This window comes from Stylophora pistillata, chromosome 10 (assembly GCF_964205215.1).
Source record: "Stylophora pistillata chromosome 10, jaStyPist1.2, whole genome shotgun sequence".
Classification (NCBI taxonomy): domain Eukaryota; kingdom Metazoa; phylum Cnidaria; class Anthozoa; order Scleractinia; family Pocilloporidae; genus Stylophora; species Stylophora pistillata.
The window spans coordinates 17,301,057-17,319,000 of NC_142528.1; the positions used below are offsets into that span (position 1 = coordinate 17,301,057).

The 17,944-nt window shown below is 39.3% G+C and overlaps 1 protein-coding gene and 1 long non-coding RNA gene across 3 annotated transcripts in view; one reads left to right on the plus strand and one right to left on the minus strand.

Moving 5' to 3' along the window:
* Window positions 1–13,381: 13,381 nt before the first annotated feature.
* LOC111329730 (uncharacterized) lies at window positions 13,382–13,906 on the minus strand. Its single transcript, XM_022934495.2, has one exon. The coding sequence runs from the start codon at window positions 13,904–13,906 to the stop codon at window positions 13,427–13,429; it is 480 nt and encodes a 159-aa protein (XP_022790230.2). The 3' UTR covers window positions 13,382–13,426.
* A 923-nt stretch (window positions 13,907–14,829) lies between these two features.
* The window catches only part of LOC148722040 (uncharacterized), an 11,909-nt gene continuing 8,794 nt past the window's right edge, over window positions 14,830–17,944 (plus strand). The window contains exons 1-3 of one of the 2 annotated variants that reach the window (XR_015992630.1): window positions 14,830–14,971; window positions 15,161–15,269; window positions 17,213–17,944. The exon at window positions 17,213–17,944 is cut by the window's right edge and continues 376 nt beyond it. This is a non-coding gene — a long non-coding RNA (uncharacterized LOC148722040). The remainder of the gene's footprint in view (window positions 14,972–15,160; window positions 15,270–17,212) is intronic. The other variant, XR_015992631.1, reaches the window with a different exon arrangement.

Genomic DNA, 17,944 nt, shown 5'->3' on the forward strand with positions numbered 1-17,944 from the left:
TCAATACTTTCCAAGTAAAAATCTACTTGGAAAGTATTGATTGATTGTTCCGCGGACAAACCCGATCCGATCCTTTCTGCCTTCAGCAGGCAACAACAACTTTAGGCTAACGTAGGTCGCACAACGAATGAAAAACGACTTCAAGGGCGAGTAAGATCTTTCTTGCATATAAAATGTTAATGTTTTGTCTGATCGGATTGATTTCGTTAAACATTTCAACTAGAAAAGTATCTAAAAAATGTCACGTAACTTTTCAATGACTTTATGTCATCATTGTTATACGAAGATGAGATTGGCATCTTTTAGTGAATGTATAAGTGAACAGGAATGCATATGTGAAAATCTAAACATTAAATAGAAAAATACGTAGGATTTAAAAATGCCAAGGTATTTAAACGAAAGGAGACTGTTTGAGTAAAAGCCCTTCACTCCTAAGATAGCAAATAATTGATTCACTCAAACCCGTTTTTGCAGATAAGATGGTTCATGTGAGAAACTGGACGATATCAAACATTGGCGGCAAAACTGACTGATGTTGTCTCCATATTGATGTTCATTTGTTGGCACCTTGGACCAGGAACATTACTCTGCTATCGTACTCTGTCTTCTGAAAGAAACCAAAACTTTTTGTCAAGCTGGGAGGATTAGGAATGTATTTAATAAGCTGGGTTTTGGTTTTTTTATTGTTAGATTTGCCAACAAAAGATTTTTGGGTAAAGGTCACAAGAAATAGAACCTATTACTTCAATTCTGAAAATAGAGGTAATACATAGTGCTCTTTATTCAAGGCTCTTCTTCGATTTTGTAACAATTCTATGTAGGACTACCATACCATTAAGTCAGGGAGGTTACTAGAACCCTAGGCAGCGGAGCAGGAGCCCTTTAAAACAAAAATTTAGGGGTCACAGCCCCCACCCCCATGAAAATATTGTGCCGAAAATATTGCTAGCACAGCTTAAAAATTGGTAACATTTTCATTCTTGTGATCTTTCCACAAATCTTTATACCAGCATCATGATTGGCAAAATAATATGTTGTCAGTAAGACTTCTTTTGAACAGCCTCCACCTGTTTAGAAAAGTTTATCAACTACCAAAATTCTCTTTGTGTCTAGGAAACTAGACACTATTTGATTTTGTCTGTGGGAACCCAATCAAATGCTGGGCTGAAAGATATCACGCTGTGCCAGAAGTAATGAAAGTAGGTCACAAATCCATTATGGACACACATAAAACTGTAAAGAGTGCAAAGAGGTTTGCTTGTGGCAACAAACAACACAAAGGGCATTTGGCTCAGCTGCCTCTGAAAAAAGGGAGTTAAGTTCTACGTGAAATGTTACTGGCTTCATAAATTATATTATCTCTGGTGCAAATAGCATTAATAAATTGGGGTCTATTTTTAAGGAAGGATTTATTACCACTGTGAAATTTGCTATACTGTACTGTTAAATTTTCTTTGCTGTTTGGCAACCAAGCTCAAAATTTACCATCTTCCTAAATCTATTGATCAAGTAATTATCTGAAGTACTCATAATTTTTATGTAGCACAAATAGTTTTTTTGCATAAGTTTGTCATAAAAATTCCTTCTGCTACACTAGAACGGCGATGAGATTTCAGTTATTTTACAAAACATGCTCTCTTTTCGGCACAATTCAAACTAATATTTTAAAACTTTTTTTCCACCTTTTTTATTTTGATATCTGAATTGGTACAAATATTGTTTGCAAAATGATTTCCATTTAGTATATTTTCAAGGTGTCTCAATGATACGACAAATCAAGATTATCTTTGAATACAACCAGTTGGGTACTGAAACAAAGTAGAGCATGGCCCTCTAGGGTTCGTGGAGGTTTTGACAAACTGCAAGTTTGCACTCCTATCGCTCATACGAGTTCACCACCTGAGGTAAAGCGACTTGGCCCCAATGCAACCTTTACCAGTTTGCCCTAACGTAGAGCATGGCCTTAGATAGCTCTAGCATACTTTGGTGCTCTCTGAATCTCTGCATTGTTGCCTATAATTGTTGTCTCTTTCTTCTCTCCTTTGTTATTCTTCTTCCATTGTTTTGAAGGAGAATTTTCACCCTCTCTTCCCCTTAACCTTTTCTGCCAACTTCTCAAGGACAAGAGGCTTTCTTTCTTCGTAGTTAACTACATTCAAGATCATGCGACAAAAAGATCTTTTTAATTATTCTCCTCCTAATCTTTCACAAACGACTATAAATTAAAACAAACAACTTTCTTAAAACTCTCAGTCGGGTTAGGTATCAACAAGCTTGCATGCAAAAAAATATTATTGATAACATACAAAATTAATTATTGAATGAAAGCTAGTTCCCTTAAATTATGCATATTACATGGAGTAATTGAGTCTTGCGCCAATTTTATTTTTCTTTTTTTCAATTTAATTAGGAACCAAGAGGACGAAGGTCTGGGTGAAATCACCAAACTGGATACTCTATGACGTGCATCTCCCCATGAGCGTTTTCGTTCTGAAATCAGACAAAGTAAATGTTAGAGAAAGATGTTCTTTTTTATTTTGTCACGAGTGTGGGAAAAATAAAAAAAATTCTGAGCCCTCATGAGTAGTTGAGTGGTAGAGTTTTGGATTCTGCAGCCCCATGCTCTATCATTAAGCAACAGAGACTGTAAATTAAACCAGGTGATCCCAAGGTACTTATGAGAAACGCATCCTGCATACAGTGTCAGAATCATTGAGTGTGAGCAGAACAATTATTGAAGATCCTGGTAAATTTTTTGCAAAAAGTCTCAGAGTTGAGTCTTATTCCCCTTACTCATGGGAGCAGGACATTTGTGTTGTGTTCTTGGGCAAGACTCTTCACTCTCACAGTGCCTCTCTCCACCCAGGAGAAGAAATGCATTTTGGTAAACATTTAACAGGGTTTTCATAAAGCATGCGTAACTACTGAAATGCTGAAATACTATTAAAAAACATATTAAGAACGTGTCCACGAGAGCACCAGGCAGTCGTGATACATGCCATCTCACAAATTTCATTGAGACTTTGCCAGTTTAGAGGATCTACCCAAAACTCAAAATGACAAACTGGTTTCTGCTTTGGTTATTTCCGAGGGGAGATAGACCATCCCTCGATTTTTTAGGTTCTCACTTAAAAATTGCCTCAAAATAGGTAAAATGTAAGAAGCTCTTACTGCAATTGTATCAAGAAAATTACTGTGACGATTTGCATACATATTGGTACATCCTTAATAAACGTACAGGACAAGTTTCAATTGATTTGATTGACAGCTTGTCAATCAACAGGGGTGAATAAATTAGTGTGTTTTTAAACTTTTCGAATCACTCAAATATTTGGTAACTATGCGGTCAAATATCTCCCCTTGCCAGAAAGCTACAACACTAATTTGAATTCCCATTCCTAGTCCATTATTTCATCTCTGAAAATCATTAAAAAAATCTTTGGGAACTGCCATATTTTTGTGTGGAATGCCTTTTGAAATCTGCGACTGTGAAAGCTTCTCTCAATTGTACCTGTCACGCAATTGTAGCTGTAAGCCGTTTTTCAGGCAAGTAAACCATCATTTTGTAGCTCGTTAAACAAGATAAGTAATCAAGGAAGCTGAGAAATGTATGAAACTTTCCAGATTCTTGGTAGAAATTGGAAATTTTGTGTTTAAAGAGGAGCATGTTGGCGAAATATTGATGGGAGAATCGGAACATTTCTCCCCTCTGTCATTTATTTTGGAGATTTGCTAAAAAAAGGCAAATGTGGCTTTCTTACGGCAATAAACATTTATTTGTCTTTAATTTGACTGTGTATTATCACAGTTTACAATCAAGAGATTGTAACAGGAGAGGAGATTTTAAAGTCACATGCTGCATTCTTGTTGACATACAGGTTTCCGTTTGCAGTACAGACAAGAAGCTCTGCCTTCTCGCTTGAAAGGAAATTTCAGTAGCTATGTTAAATCAATAAACTACCCCATTATTCCAGAAAATAAAAATAGAATGGTGTTATCCTTTTCACTTACTACTATCGTCCATTTCCATGCAGAACTTGGCCGAACTAAGTATCTGTGGCGTTACTTGTAAACGTTTCCTAGGGATGTGAATTATTCAAGACGTTGTTCACGCTGTCTGCCAAAGAACAACTTTAGAATATTCTCCAGATCTCTTTGCTATTAGCTTGCTTATTGATCAATAAAAATATCTGCATTTCTTTTAAACATGCTGTAACTACATGAATAAAATATGCATTTCTCTCGAGCTCGATCTTACGTTGCCTGCAATATTTTGATCAGTTGGCTCCGTCCTAGTTTCCATTTAAGTTAGGTAATGATGAAAAAATTCCGAAAAATATCCAGTTGTTTTCAGAAGAATGACAATAAATTTGAACAAAAAGCGAGGGGCAAAGGTCTATATGTTTAGTAACCCAATGATAGCTCAGTGTGCCCTACCATGCGGTCTTCGTCTACATTTTGCCACTTCACATATGCTAAAAAGTTACGAAAGTTGAATCAGACATGGACTTCTAGAGAGTCTGAATGGGGCTAACTGTAAACTAAAAAATGGCTGGAAATTCTCACGATTAGCTGAGCTCTTTTTACTTACAAATTAAACGACGAATTATTATGTGCAGTTAACAAAAAATCTACCTCCGGCAGCTGGCAACTGAAAGAGGTCAGATTAATAATGCAAAGTTCACGGTCCCTCCCTATCTTCTGCCTTGTTCGATTAGTTTCGACATCTGAGGCCAGATCATCCACATCAGCCTCTTCGTCCTCAGTCATGCTTACAGCGGGGGACCTCTGCTGTAAACAAGTTCTGGTTAGGGCAGATAATCGGCTGAAGTATCGAGCGATCTGCTGCTCTGTCAACCAGTCAGTCTTGGAGAACATTTTCTGGCCAGTGTCGTCTCTTAAATTCTTTATTTGGGAAGCCACATCTGAAGCTGTTACCTTCTTACCAGTTTCCTCCCTTGTCCAAAACACGTTTACGAGATAATTCATTGCTTTCTGAGAGAAGGCAACTATTTTCCGTGTTTTCCGAAGGACCCTTCCAAGGTCTACCTGGGATTGTTCTTCCGGATCTGTGAGTGAGGTCTGACAATGAACGTAGCAAACACCTACGGAATGGACAGCCTCCATCCATTTTCTCTTGACCTTGTCGTAGGCGGACTCTTTTTCCAGCTTCACCAAGTGTTTGCCGATGTCAAGGTGCTTTTGGACTGGAGGGCAGCGAACTACTGAAAGACCTTGATACACCCTTCCTCTTAACAAGAAAATATCTAGCTTTCTTCTTCTGTCTGTGACGGAATGGGTAGCTTTCGTGATGACCCAGGTTCAGATATCTGCCTAAGATGCAGAGAACTACCTGCTTCTACATTTGGGTTGCTAGAGGTTTCCATCGTGACGAGCCCGGTGGGGCCTTGGGGTGTTCCAAACCGTGCCAGCTGGTCTGCGCTATAAAACTTTCCACCTCCAATATCTACGAATCATAAATGTCATAAGCACGCCACATTCTCAATCTTCTATTCTCGTACGAGAAGTTATTCAATACCTGTACGCCGGTCATGATATGTTTGGTCACTGTTTATGCGGATGGCTAAACTTCACACACTTCGGTTTAGCAGCCCTTGACTCCACCTGGCTTAGCAAGATGACAGTATTGTTTTGTTTTGTTTTTTCAATCGAGACCTTTTCCTTTTTAGTGATAAATTAGTGAGCATACTTGATCTCCTACGCGTTTTGTCTGACATTAGAAGACTTCCCCAAGGAGTTTTACAAGTATGGTAAATCTTAGTTATATAAATATCTCTTTTCGACATGTACGCATAATGTGAAGCAAGCGTTAAGGCGGGTGTCCCCAGGATGTTGTGCATCGGTGACATTTTTTGGACGTTACATGCATGAGTACTTGATGTGTTTGGGGGTCACAGACTTGGTGAGGCAAACGGAAGGCATCTGCAACGACGCAAGGTGTGCCTTTGGTGTTGCACGTGCGTGACATTCTTCGGCCGTTACATGTACGTGTAGAATATCTTTATCCCTCAAACACATCACGTACTCGTACATGTAACGAGTCTAGTTTATCATTTACAAAAGTTTCCGGCAAAAAAACATTTTGGTTGAATCATGGTGATAAAGAAAGCAGCGGGAACGTATGTTGCTGGCCCATTTGCAGCATACAGAAATGTTTTAAACGAGACCTAGACACCTGAGTCAGACACTGCGCAACAAAACCCCCAGTAGTGCCATGTAACATCTGGCTTGCACATTCACGCAGGAAAAGCCATAACATTCTGGGAAAATAATGGCAGATGGAGATGAAATTTGCTGGCAAAAGTCAGGCAATTGTAATGATAAATATTTTTAGAACATTCTGGTGGTGTTACCTTGAAAATGGGCTTGATAATTAGGAAAGGTCACGTGGTCACGCTATAAATACCATTATAACACAACCAAAGTAAAGCGCGCGCTCTGATTGGTCAATTTAGCGTCCCCCATTTGCCCATGGGTGTACGCTGCTCACGTGAGCAAATGCAAAGACTATTTTTCCGCGCACGCTTGTTTTTTCTGGTCGCGTAAGATTTGTTAAATAAAAGGGAACTCTTTAGCTACAATGTATCAATGTTATGTTATAAAACAAATGGTAAACACCACAGCGTACACTATTGAGTTATGGATGCACTTGGGAGGTTTGCTAAGCACTCAAGAAGCTAAAGTCGCCCTCGGCTATCGCCTCGAGCGACTCTTACGCTTCTTTCGTGCTTAGCAACCTCCCGCATGTATCCATAACTTAATAGTGTACGCTGTGGTGTTTACCATTTGCTAATTTTTGCGTGGAAATTTCATTATGGTGTTAAGTGGCAACAACAACACCTCCCGGTCTTATTTTTTGAAGAAAAAACACAATTTATGAACTCGATAAAGCTATTGCTATCTCATTTCAAGCGAGAGAGCAGAGTTTCTCGTCATCCAGTATATAATGTAAAAGCCGAAGTTGATTTACTCGAGAACTTGCACGTCAACAAGCGCACGGTATTTGACTTTAAAATCGGGTGTTACGAAAACGAAGACCCTCGAAAACGAAGACTTAAGACCTAAGACCCGGTCTTCGTAGTACGAAAACGAAGATCCAATAAACAGAAAACCGTAGAAATTACAACTTAAACACAAAGGGTCTTCACGGTTTTCGTAACACCCCTTTACAGTCAAAGTAAGTGAAGCGTACCCCTCAGGATTACATTGATGATTTGATTATTTGAATATTGAACCCGCTAATCATTTCAGGAGCGCAATAACGAATTGAATATTTGAACATGGAACCCATCAACTGTTTCAAGAATGCAATAATGGATTGATTATTTGAATATTGAACCCGATGGCCGTATTCGTTTTGAAAAGGCGCGGATCATGGTTCAGATCAGAAGTCCATTTCTGATTGGATTATGCGAACACGTGATGATGGATCGGAACTATTTCAACATGGCGTCAGACTTGGCGGGAAAGGTGAGTTCGAGTGTTGTGTAGAACTTCTTGTAAATGTTGTAAATGGAATGTTATCGAGAGCTTTTTCGCCTATTTACATCTTGACGAACTTTTAGAAGTTCTTGTGTGTATTCATGGTCGAAAAAAATAGCTTACGAGTGAAGCCATCGCAAGACTTTTTTTTATCTCGTTAATATTTGCGATAGACTGTTTTCGCATTGTTTTTACAGTGCAGTTTGTTCATATTCAGGACTCCTCGTCAAATAGAACAATGTTGTTGGACTTCAGAAATGGACTTCTAATTTGAGCAATGATCCGCGCCTTTTCAAAACGGATACGGCTATCGGGTTCAATGTTCGAATAATCAATCCATTATTGCATTCGTGAAACGGCTAGCGGGTTCAATAATCAAATAATCAATTTCTTACTGCATTCTTGAAACGACTGGCGGGTTCAAAATCCAAATGATCATTACATTAATGTAATCTTAAGGGGTACGCATCACTTAGTTTGACTGTAAAATCTCCTCTCCTGTTACAGTCTCTTGATTGTAAACTGTGATGATAACAAATCAAATCAAAGACAAATAAATGTTTTTTGCCCTAAGAAAGCCATGTTTGTCTAAGTTAGCAAATCTCCAACATAAACGACAGAAGGGAGAAACGGTACGACTCTCCGATCAACATTTCGCCTACATGCAGAATTTTCTAAAGTTGTTCTTTGGTAGACAGCGTGAACAACGCACTTGAATAATTCATATTCCTATGAAACGTTTTCAAGTCACGCCACAGATACTTAGTTCGGCCACGTTCTGCATGGAAATGTCCGATAGAATTAAGTGACAACGATAACACCATTCTATTTTTATTTATCATCTTTACGTTGGTTACTTGACATTGTTACTGTTTCTTCGTGCTCCACCAAGGTAGTATCAGTGTTGAGACCGATCGTTACACAGCAAACAGAGAAAGACCAGCCTTAAACAACAGTTTACCGACAATTTAACGATATTTGCATAGATGGAAAGGTCATAACTAACACAGATCATATCAAAATACTCGGCGTCCGCATCCACAACAGAATAAACTTTAGTGATCATATCAGTGAATTGTGTAAGAGAGCAAGCAAGAAAGTGGGAGTCTTTATGCGCCTGCGCAATCTTATTCCTTGTCCAGCTTGGCTTACCATCTTTAAGTCTTCTATCCTACCCTACCTTACTCAGTTATTGTCACTTAATATGGCATTTTTGCAAAGCTTCTGACTGCAGGAAAATTGAACGTCTTCAAGAACGCGTGTTAAGAGCAGTGTATAGAACAAAGTCAGATACCTATGAGACACTGCTCAAAAGATCACAATTACCTACACTGTATAATCGTAGACTTCAAGACATTGCTATCCTTCTGTATAAAGTTAAGCATAAGCATTCCCCCACCAATGTGGCCGAAATTTTTAGCTTAAATAGTTCAAGTTACAATCTGAGAAAGAAAGACTTCAATCTACCTCGATTCAATACTGTTAACAATGGGAAACACTCAATACGTTATTTCGGACCTTCGCTATGGAAGACTTAACAACCTGGTCAAACAATCACCTAGCCTCCAGTCGTTGAAAACCACCCTACGTAAGTTAGATGTTGCGAGTATCAGTCTAGTTAATAATAGTGACTGCTGCGATCTCTGCAGGTCGTGATATTAATGTTATTATTTTTTTTTTTTTAGATTTTAGAATTTATATTGTTAATTGATTAACGATCGTTGATTAGATTAGTGTCCCCAATTAGCCTGTGCTTGTACAGTTAATTACATTTGACACTTAAATAAAGTTTTTATTATTATTTATTATTTTATATTTCATTTCACAAATAAAACGTTCCAAGTTACCGAACGCAAATCTCCAACTCGTAAACAAAGCTTAACATAATTTTTGAATGAATCACTTAATTATAGATTTCCGAGACCTAACTCGACCAATATAATGGTTTGCAAGAGTTTCTCGTGTACGAAATTTCAATTGAAAATTTTTCCATTTTTTTTTTTATAGGAGCACAACACAGATCAAACAGACAGGGACCATTTTAAAGTGTCTATACGGCCAACAGGGTTTTCATAGTTTTGGTATGTATCTAACATGTAAAAAAGTATTCTTGAATAAAAATTGGATTCTGACGAGTCTTCACCCTGAAATCGAGCTTTAAACTTCCCGCTTTGACCACGCCCATTGAAGGTGACCGTGAGTCGGGGCAAAAAAAGAGATTGGGTTCAGAATGGGTCGTGACGTCAAGTCAGGAACGCGCCAAATCCCGCCAGTGGTTCATTTCACTGTTTTTTTCAGTAAGGTAAAGAGTTTTCGGCGACATGGATATGTCCGATAGATGTGTTGTAAAAGTACAGCGTTTGTCAAGCAAAGTAACAACACGACGCTCGAGACGCTCCTGGAGTGACGTCACTCATCGCCAATCTTCCCTTACGCGGTCAACTTCATTGAGCGTGGCCGAAGCGGGAACTTTAAGGCTCGATTTTAGGGTGAAGAGGCGTCAGAATGAACTTTTTTTTTCTGAGAATACTTTCTTACAGATTAAAGATATCAAAACAATAAAAACCCCGTTGGCCGTATAGACACTTTAAACCACCTTTACATTTACCTTCTCGAGTTCATATGGAAACTATTACAGGTCGAAAGGCATCAAGTCTGCCTAGCCGCTGCTGGGATTGAAATCACTTTCATCAACAAGCGAGGGCACTTATCCCCGGGAGAGTGCCTCTGGTACAACCTTATAATCGTTACACCAACCCAGCATCCTCAGCCGGTGTACCTGGCCAAACAAGAGGTACTATTCAGTCTTATAATAATAATGATGATGGTTTATTAAAATACACATAGTGGCACAAAGACTATGAATTACAACGTGCTTACATAAGTTACAACAAGAAATGAAATAAAATTTGTTTAAAAGGGACTGGGATTACAGGCTATCAAGAGCCATAATTGGGACAGAGACGGAAACGCCCAGTCAGGCCCTTGGGATATGTGAATTTCACTAAAGTTATTTAGACCCTTGCATTTGTCGGGGGATGGTTTTCCGAGAGGTCCGCAAACTTTAATCGGTGATGTCAAGAGTCATCATCCAAGAAAAGATGTGAGAAAAAAATGGCGTCGCGCGTGGAGGTGACTAGCGACTAAATACAGGAATGGCTCCGACCTGTAATTGGATGATAAAAATAGTAAAAGTTTGTAAAAGTTAATAAGTTACATCTTAACTCCTTGCACGTGAGTATTATTTAACCGTGTGTCTCCAAGCGGAACAGGGAAATATCAATGCGACTGAAAACTCCGATGTGTCAAACAAGAGGTGGTTACTTACATAACGAAGGGGAGACCTTTCTCGTTGAGCGATATTCGGGAGAGGACTAAGTCATCTGCTGACTCGTTCTGCTGACTAAACTCATTTATTCAGTGCAGACTCAGTTCAGGTGGACAACTGGAGACTGGAGCCATTCCTGTATTTCACCGCTGGCAGGAATGGCTCCGACTCATGCGTTTATTAATTTTCTTTTTATTTCTTTTTGGCGAAATAAATCTTAAACTGAAATAGAATCGAAAGAGCTTTTTATCAAGTTCTTCCTAAGTTGAACATTACAATGCTTGTGAATGGAGCCCTCATAAATTAATACAAGGCCATGTGATGTCTAAAGTTTAATGCTGCAACTGCATGTCACGTTTCGAAAATCACGCAATGTTATGTGACGCTCCGACCGATATTTTTAATTTACAGTATGCTCTGCTGGGGAAATGTGGCTTGACCGCAATCGGGGGAGTTTTCTTCGTAGAATATTGACTGGTAAGAGTACCATATCAACCCATACATTAATTATGCATTCAGACTAGTAGACTTTGTTTTTAAAGTTTTGTTGAGAAAGACAAAGAAGTGGAATGCATAATTATTGCGTGGGGTTATATGGTGCTCTTTCCACATTGACTTTCTGGGAAAATTATTCACATGAAAGACAAATCCATTCATCGGGCTCCTCGTCTATTTTTGCACAACACAGAAATGAAGAAAGTCGCGGATTACTTTAATTTCGCTTGGCAATTTTTAACAACTCTACTATACCTGAAAAAAGGAAATACTCACGTGCAAGGAGTTAAGATATAACTTATTAACTTTTACTATTTTTATCATCCAATTACAGGTTGGAGCCATTCCTGTATTTAGTCGCTCCAATTGGAGCGACTAAATACAGGAATGGCTCCAGTCTCTGATCGTTCGCCTGAACTGAGCCCAGACTGACCAATGGAGTTTAGTCAGAGGAATTTGTCAGCGGATAACTTAGTCATCGCCGGATCACCGCTGAACGACCTCGCAGAACATGAAAGGCCCTCCCTCGCTATGTAAGTAACCATTTCTTGTTTGACACATCGGTGTTTTCGCTCGCATTGTTATTTCACTGTTCCGCTTGGAGACACACGGTTAAACAATACTCACGTGCAAGGAGTTAAGATGTAACTTATTAACTTTTACTATTTTATCATCCAATTACAGGTCGGAGCCATTCCTGTATTTAGTCGCTAGTGAATATTCAACAGTCGCCATTACAATGCATATTATAAATAAAAGGGTTGGCGCGCTTCAATTAAGATGTGCGGACGTCCCAGGAATTAGACTTCCGTTTAATTGTAACTCTAAAAATAACTTTTGTGAAATTCACATCTCCCTGCCACGCCTTCAGATTCGCTCTCTGTCCCAATTATGGCTCTTGAGGCTATTTATAAATTATTTACAATTCAGATATAGATAGAATTCTATAATAGAGATAACCAAACTCATAAGTTGATTTTCGCCATTGCTGGGAAAAAAACTAGAACCAAAGCGTTTTGGGTAATAGTGACACTCGGATCGCATGGGAGGGAGGAGACGGTGCAGCTGGCGGCCGGATTATTTTTGATATTGTGCCACACTTTGAGACACAGGTGGGCGCGTCTATCCTCTAAACTGGTAATGTTGGCTTGCACAAGGGCCTGTTAATAGTGGAGGTCAGGATATACGATTCGCAGGGCCCTCTTCTGAATAGCCTCGAGCTGCTCAATGAGGAAGCGAGGAAGGCAGGTAGCCCGGACAACAGAAGAGTGCTCTAGAACAGAGCGAACCAGAGCGCTATAGACGGTGACAAGATCCATTGGAGGGACTCCAACGCGCTTCAAAACCTTGAGGATGTGCAGTCGTTTGGAAGTCTGAAGGTCTGACCTTGCGAGAATAAGCCACGACCCATCTCGGAATTGATCTGTCTTGGAAGATTCGAGGGAAACAGAAACGCACGAGGGGAAAAAATTTACATCGCAGGCCTTTATGTGACATAATTCACTTAAACGGAAAACTTCGCGTAACCAATTAAGCATAGATGATAGAACAGAGAACTAACTCTGAAGCGTAAATTAAAGTGCTGAGTGAAACCCACGAAAAACCCACTGAGCGTTAGCCCTAGGAAAGCGTATCGGGGAGCCACACGAGGTAAAGAAACAATTTTAGTGACCTCGGTGGGAATCGAATCCACGACCTCCGGATTAGATCTACCGTTGCTCTGCCGACTAAGCCATGAGGTTGGACAGAGAAAGTCAAGGTCGATTAAGATGGTGAATCGCGGCGAAGAGAAAGTAAGGGTACATATATAAATGTTGTGCTGCGTAGCACTAAGAACACAAATGATGGAACAGAGAATTAACTCTGAAGCGTAAATTAAAGTGCTGAGTGAACCCACGAAAAATCCACTGAGCGTTAGCTCTAGCAAAGGGTATCAGGGAACCACCCTTCGGTCGTGGGTTCGATTCCCACCGCGGTCACAAGAATTTTTTCTTTACCTCGTGTGGGTTTCTCATGGGTTTCTCTTAGCACTTTTATTTACGCTTCAGAGTTAATTCTCTGTTCCATCATTTGTGTTCTTAGTGCTACGCGGCACAACATTTATATATGTACAATTAAGCAGAGGGCGACTGATCTGAGATCAGGAAGAGACGGAGACTTATCTGTTATCTTTGATTTCACGAACACTTGTAACATCTCGTGGGTCACGGGATACTTTTTGACCTTTGGCCTACCCAAAATTCTCTGAGATGCGTTAAACATCGAAGAAACCAGAGGGTGTGTGGACATTTTTGATAAACCAGCCATCTGCTGCGCCCAATCAATGCTGTAAACAGCGCTAAGAATTGGAGCTAGAGAAGGAGCTTCATTAAGCAGACACTGTGAGTAAACTGCGACTTGAAAGGAATTAATAGGAAAACAGCAGACGTAATTTGACAAAGCCCATCGTTTCCATCGTTTGAACCTTACATGGAAGGTGCGTACGGTGCCACCCGCTTTTGAAGCCAGAACGGTGCTCTTTGCTAAAGAGGCTGTGGTTATCGAGTGCGCAGGGACCGACGAGAAGAACTCCATCAACATTTCCGACTGGAACGCATCGGAAAATAAATAATGCTAACAGACAAAGAACAGACAAGAGAAAACATCCACCTAATAACAAAAGAGTGAACCCACCAGGCCTGCTCCCAGTTGGCTTGTTAGCTCAATTGGTAGAGCGCTGCACTAGTATCGCAGAGGTCAGTGGTTCGAATCCCGTACAGGCCTGATTTTTTTCAGGTCTGATTTTCGCTATTGCATAAATAGCGCTCTCTACTGCGAGAATCGTGCATCATACGTATCTATAACCGCAGTTCAAAATATATGAACTTTCATATATTCATTGTATCAAATAGTAATTGATATATAAATAAAAATTAATAAATTTTTTAAATAAATTCAGCGAAACGATTTCCTTGTGGACAAATCATCGACCAAAAAGATGCAGAATGCCCCAATGGAACAATAAGAGACCCTGACGCCTTACAATTACCCTATGTAATAAAACGCGGAAAATGAGGCAGATAGGTGGACAAGCAGGGTGATTTTCTCCGGCCCAACTCATAACAAAGGCATCAATGCCTTTAGATCCTGGACGGCAAAATCTTGAATTGAAAAGAGGAAATTTAACATTCGTTTGATTTGCGAAGCGATCTATTTAATGAGGGCCCCAAACTGAGTCAATCCGGTGAATCGAGATGTGAAAGGTACCAATCGTCTGCGCATAAACACGACTGAGAAAATCAGCCTGATCACTCTGAGATCTCGGGAATCGAGAATCGAAAACCACAGATAAGTATGCGTTCCCAGGCCGATTTACGAGGAAGAAAATTATCATGATGGTGATGAAATAATAATAACAATTAAACTAAAGATAGTCATAATGATAACAATATATTCTCCATAAAATGAAATGAGAACAAAAACCGCTGACTGTAGACTGTGGTTTCGTCGCCTACACCGGAGGGAGACACGTGATTGTGTTAAGGTGATACATTTGACCACATCTCGCTAGCATGAATAGTTCAGTCCAGTTAACCTTGTTGGAGGAGCGTTTCTTTCATTGAGTAATTGCAATCTGCCAGTAGTTCTTAACTTCAAGATGGCCGGGTAAGTTAGATTTTGTAAAGGGAAATTCCGTTGCTCAGTTCATAGCTCGCTTACACGATGATGCGGTGGCAACACGTAGGTGTGATAGAATATCGTTTTGGACTTCAAACATGATCTCAGTGGCTTTCGGAATCTCTGTGTAACGACTATTTCTAACTCTTTTCCAACTTGTTTGTCCTAATATTGCAGACTTAAGGTTCCTGGAGTCATGGAAGGAAGATATTCGATCGAATGCTCGCGGTCGGGACGCATATTAGTCACACCTGATCACGCTTTACAGGATGAATCCTTCCTAAAGGTTTGCGAACCACTTTCGTTACGTTAGTGGTGTTAAAGTTAAACACCTACTGTTTTTCAAGTACACTATTCAGATCAACCTTTGAGAAAGATGCATAAAAAGTTTTGACAGTCTGTTGTTTGGTTCACTGCTAAAGATAATTTATTAGTTTGAAGCTAGTTTGAATACAGCGGTAGTTAATACCTGCCACACAGTGACAGTGATGTACATACGGTAACAAAGGACAGAAAATGGCAAGAAGTTGCCAGGTTTACTTTGGTAAAGAATTAACCTCAATTTAAAAAATAAAAACGGTCGTTACATACTGTTGTGGTAAAATCTACCATTTTGAACATGGGTCAAACTCCAGCAGAGCACGCTGGGTATTGCCTATTTCGTGCAGCTAGTGTGTTTGTAGTTCAGTCGCTTGTTTCACCTCCTTTTCCAACAAAACTAGCTCATGGTTAAAAAGCAATTATTTTTTTATGTAATGTATTTCTTAGCTCAATAGATAAACTTTAATTAGCTTTTGTTGGATTAATCACTCAAACTCGACCAGCATGAAGCTACATAATTATTGTAAACAAACTTACCTATAGTGTAATCTTGTCATAGTTTGGTTCAAAATGATATCAAATTGAGCGTAAAATCTAAGGAATGCATTACTTTGTAATTCTTAATCCATTAAGTGGTGGACGAGTGACACATCTCAAGCATGATGTTCCATGTAGTAAACAAAGCACTGCAAGTCGTGTTTCAATATCAACATAAGGAATACAAGCTCTCTTATCTTCCCTCTTTCTTCTGGAGTTGGCGACTTCTGGTTGCTGACTCCACAAATGTTGCAGCCTTTGAGCTCATACGTGTACATTTAGGGTTGGAACATGTGTTGTACTAATTGAACTGCAAAGAATGGTGGCCCACAGGGGACAGCCCCAAACAAATATATATTGATGCAAATGAATATGCCAAGATATTTGATCAATGGTTTCTTTGTTTTCTTTGAAAATCACGAGCTTGATATTATTTGGTGTCATTGCTTCCTTTATTTCAAAAGTTGATTCCAATACAGCTAGGTGTTGAAGTTGTGGGTGTGGCAAAGTGAACCATAGGTTTTTGTTATGCTCAGTAATGACCAGTATGCAGAGATTCCATATTGTGCAGTGTAGGGCAATTTTCCAAAAGCTGGGAAACACTGCATGACTTGCAATCTCCCATTATGCTATTTGTGTAAGCGATAAGTTTTTCAAGGAATGAAACAAAGGAAATTTTGTTAGTGGCCTGCATATTCCCATCTTATCTTCTCTGTTTCTTTGGGAGTTGGCCACTTCTTGTTACTGACTCTAGAAATGTTGTGGCCTTTAAACATGTGATGTACTAATCCAATTGAAAAGTATGGTGGTCCACAGGGGACAGCTCCAAACAAATGCATATTGGTGCAAATGAATGTATGTAGATGAAAACAAGTAGATATTGATGCAAAAAGAATAGAACATTATGGAAGATGAATAAATGTTGCTTAAAATTAGTAAAAGCTCCAACATAAAATAGCAGATATTATGGAAAATTAATGATGGCTGCTGGAAACAAATAAATGTTCCTGCTTCTTGAAAACAATTAAAAGTAAAAGTTGCTGCAAATAAGTAAAAGTTGCATAAAAATAAGTAAGAGTTGTATGCAGGAATCAGGAGAGACTGGTACTAGCCATTCAATGTCCAAAATGGTGGGAATGGCGATGCTGTAATAACTAGCACAGGTGAAGATATTTTGTACCAATTGGGCTGCTAAAGCTTTTTCCAGCACTGCAAACATTTGTTATTCTTGTGTTAAAGAGCTTAACGTAAAAGTGGATGAGCCAAAATCTGAGATGAGGGATGATTTGTTTGGAGTACTAGTAAGTGATTTTATAACAGAAATGTTCCATTGTGGTTATCATTATGTTACTGATCCTTTTACTCGAGAAGAATGCCTACAAGATGCACCTGAGAACACTTGCAAAAAGAAGGCTGATTGATCTAGTACCGAACAGAAAAGGACACCAAGTAGAAGAGCAGTTGAAGGTGCAGGAAGACTCGCAGGTTGCAGAAATATCTGGCATGTGCATTTTCCTCAATTTTTGGTTGCCTGTTTGACGAAAGAAAAGTTGTTCCTGATGACTTGCAAGAAAGAAGATCCAGTAGTTTGATGAAACTACTGTCAACTATGTGTCCACAGGACCAAATTTTTACTAGCTTTATTTAGACACAGTTCAAAGTTTGAAATGTTGTCCAAGGATTGTAAGATCAATTTGTGGAAGAGAAAATGTGACTTTCGCAGCAATACAATGTATGTAGTCCTAGGGCAACACATTGAGACGAATATCCTGTAGAAAAGGCTGACAGGTATGGCTTGTCTCCAGCAAACCAACAGGTTGAAGTTTGGTGGTCTTTCATTAAAGGTAGCAATTCTAGCTAGTAGATTTCCTTTTCTCAGATATGTCAGAGTCTGGGTTGCTCAACTTGGGTGACACTTTTAACTAGAAGTGTTTGATTTTCCATTGCTGATCTTGATTATGTTAAAGATCACTATAGTAGCCATCCTATAATTATGGCATTCAAGGCATGACACAGTCTCAGGAGTGCAAGATGTCGTGTTCTTTTCACCTGAGTATTCAGGAGCTACTGACTGTCTCATACCTGTAACACAAGCTGAAGTTG

Coding starts and splice junctions, on each gene's coding strand:
- LOC111329730 (XM_022934495.2), bottom strand. CDS start 13,906: ATGTTGATGGAGTTCTTCTCGTCGGTCCCTGCGCACTCGATAACCACA.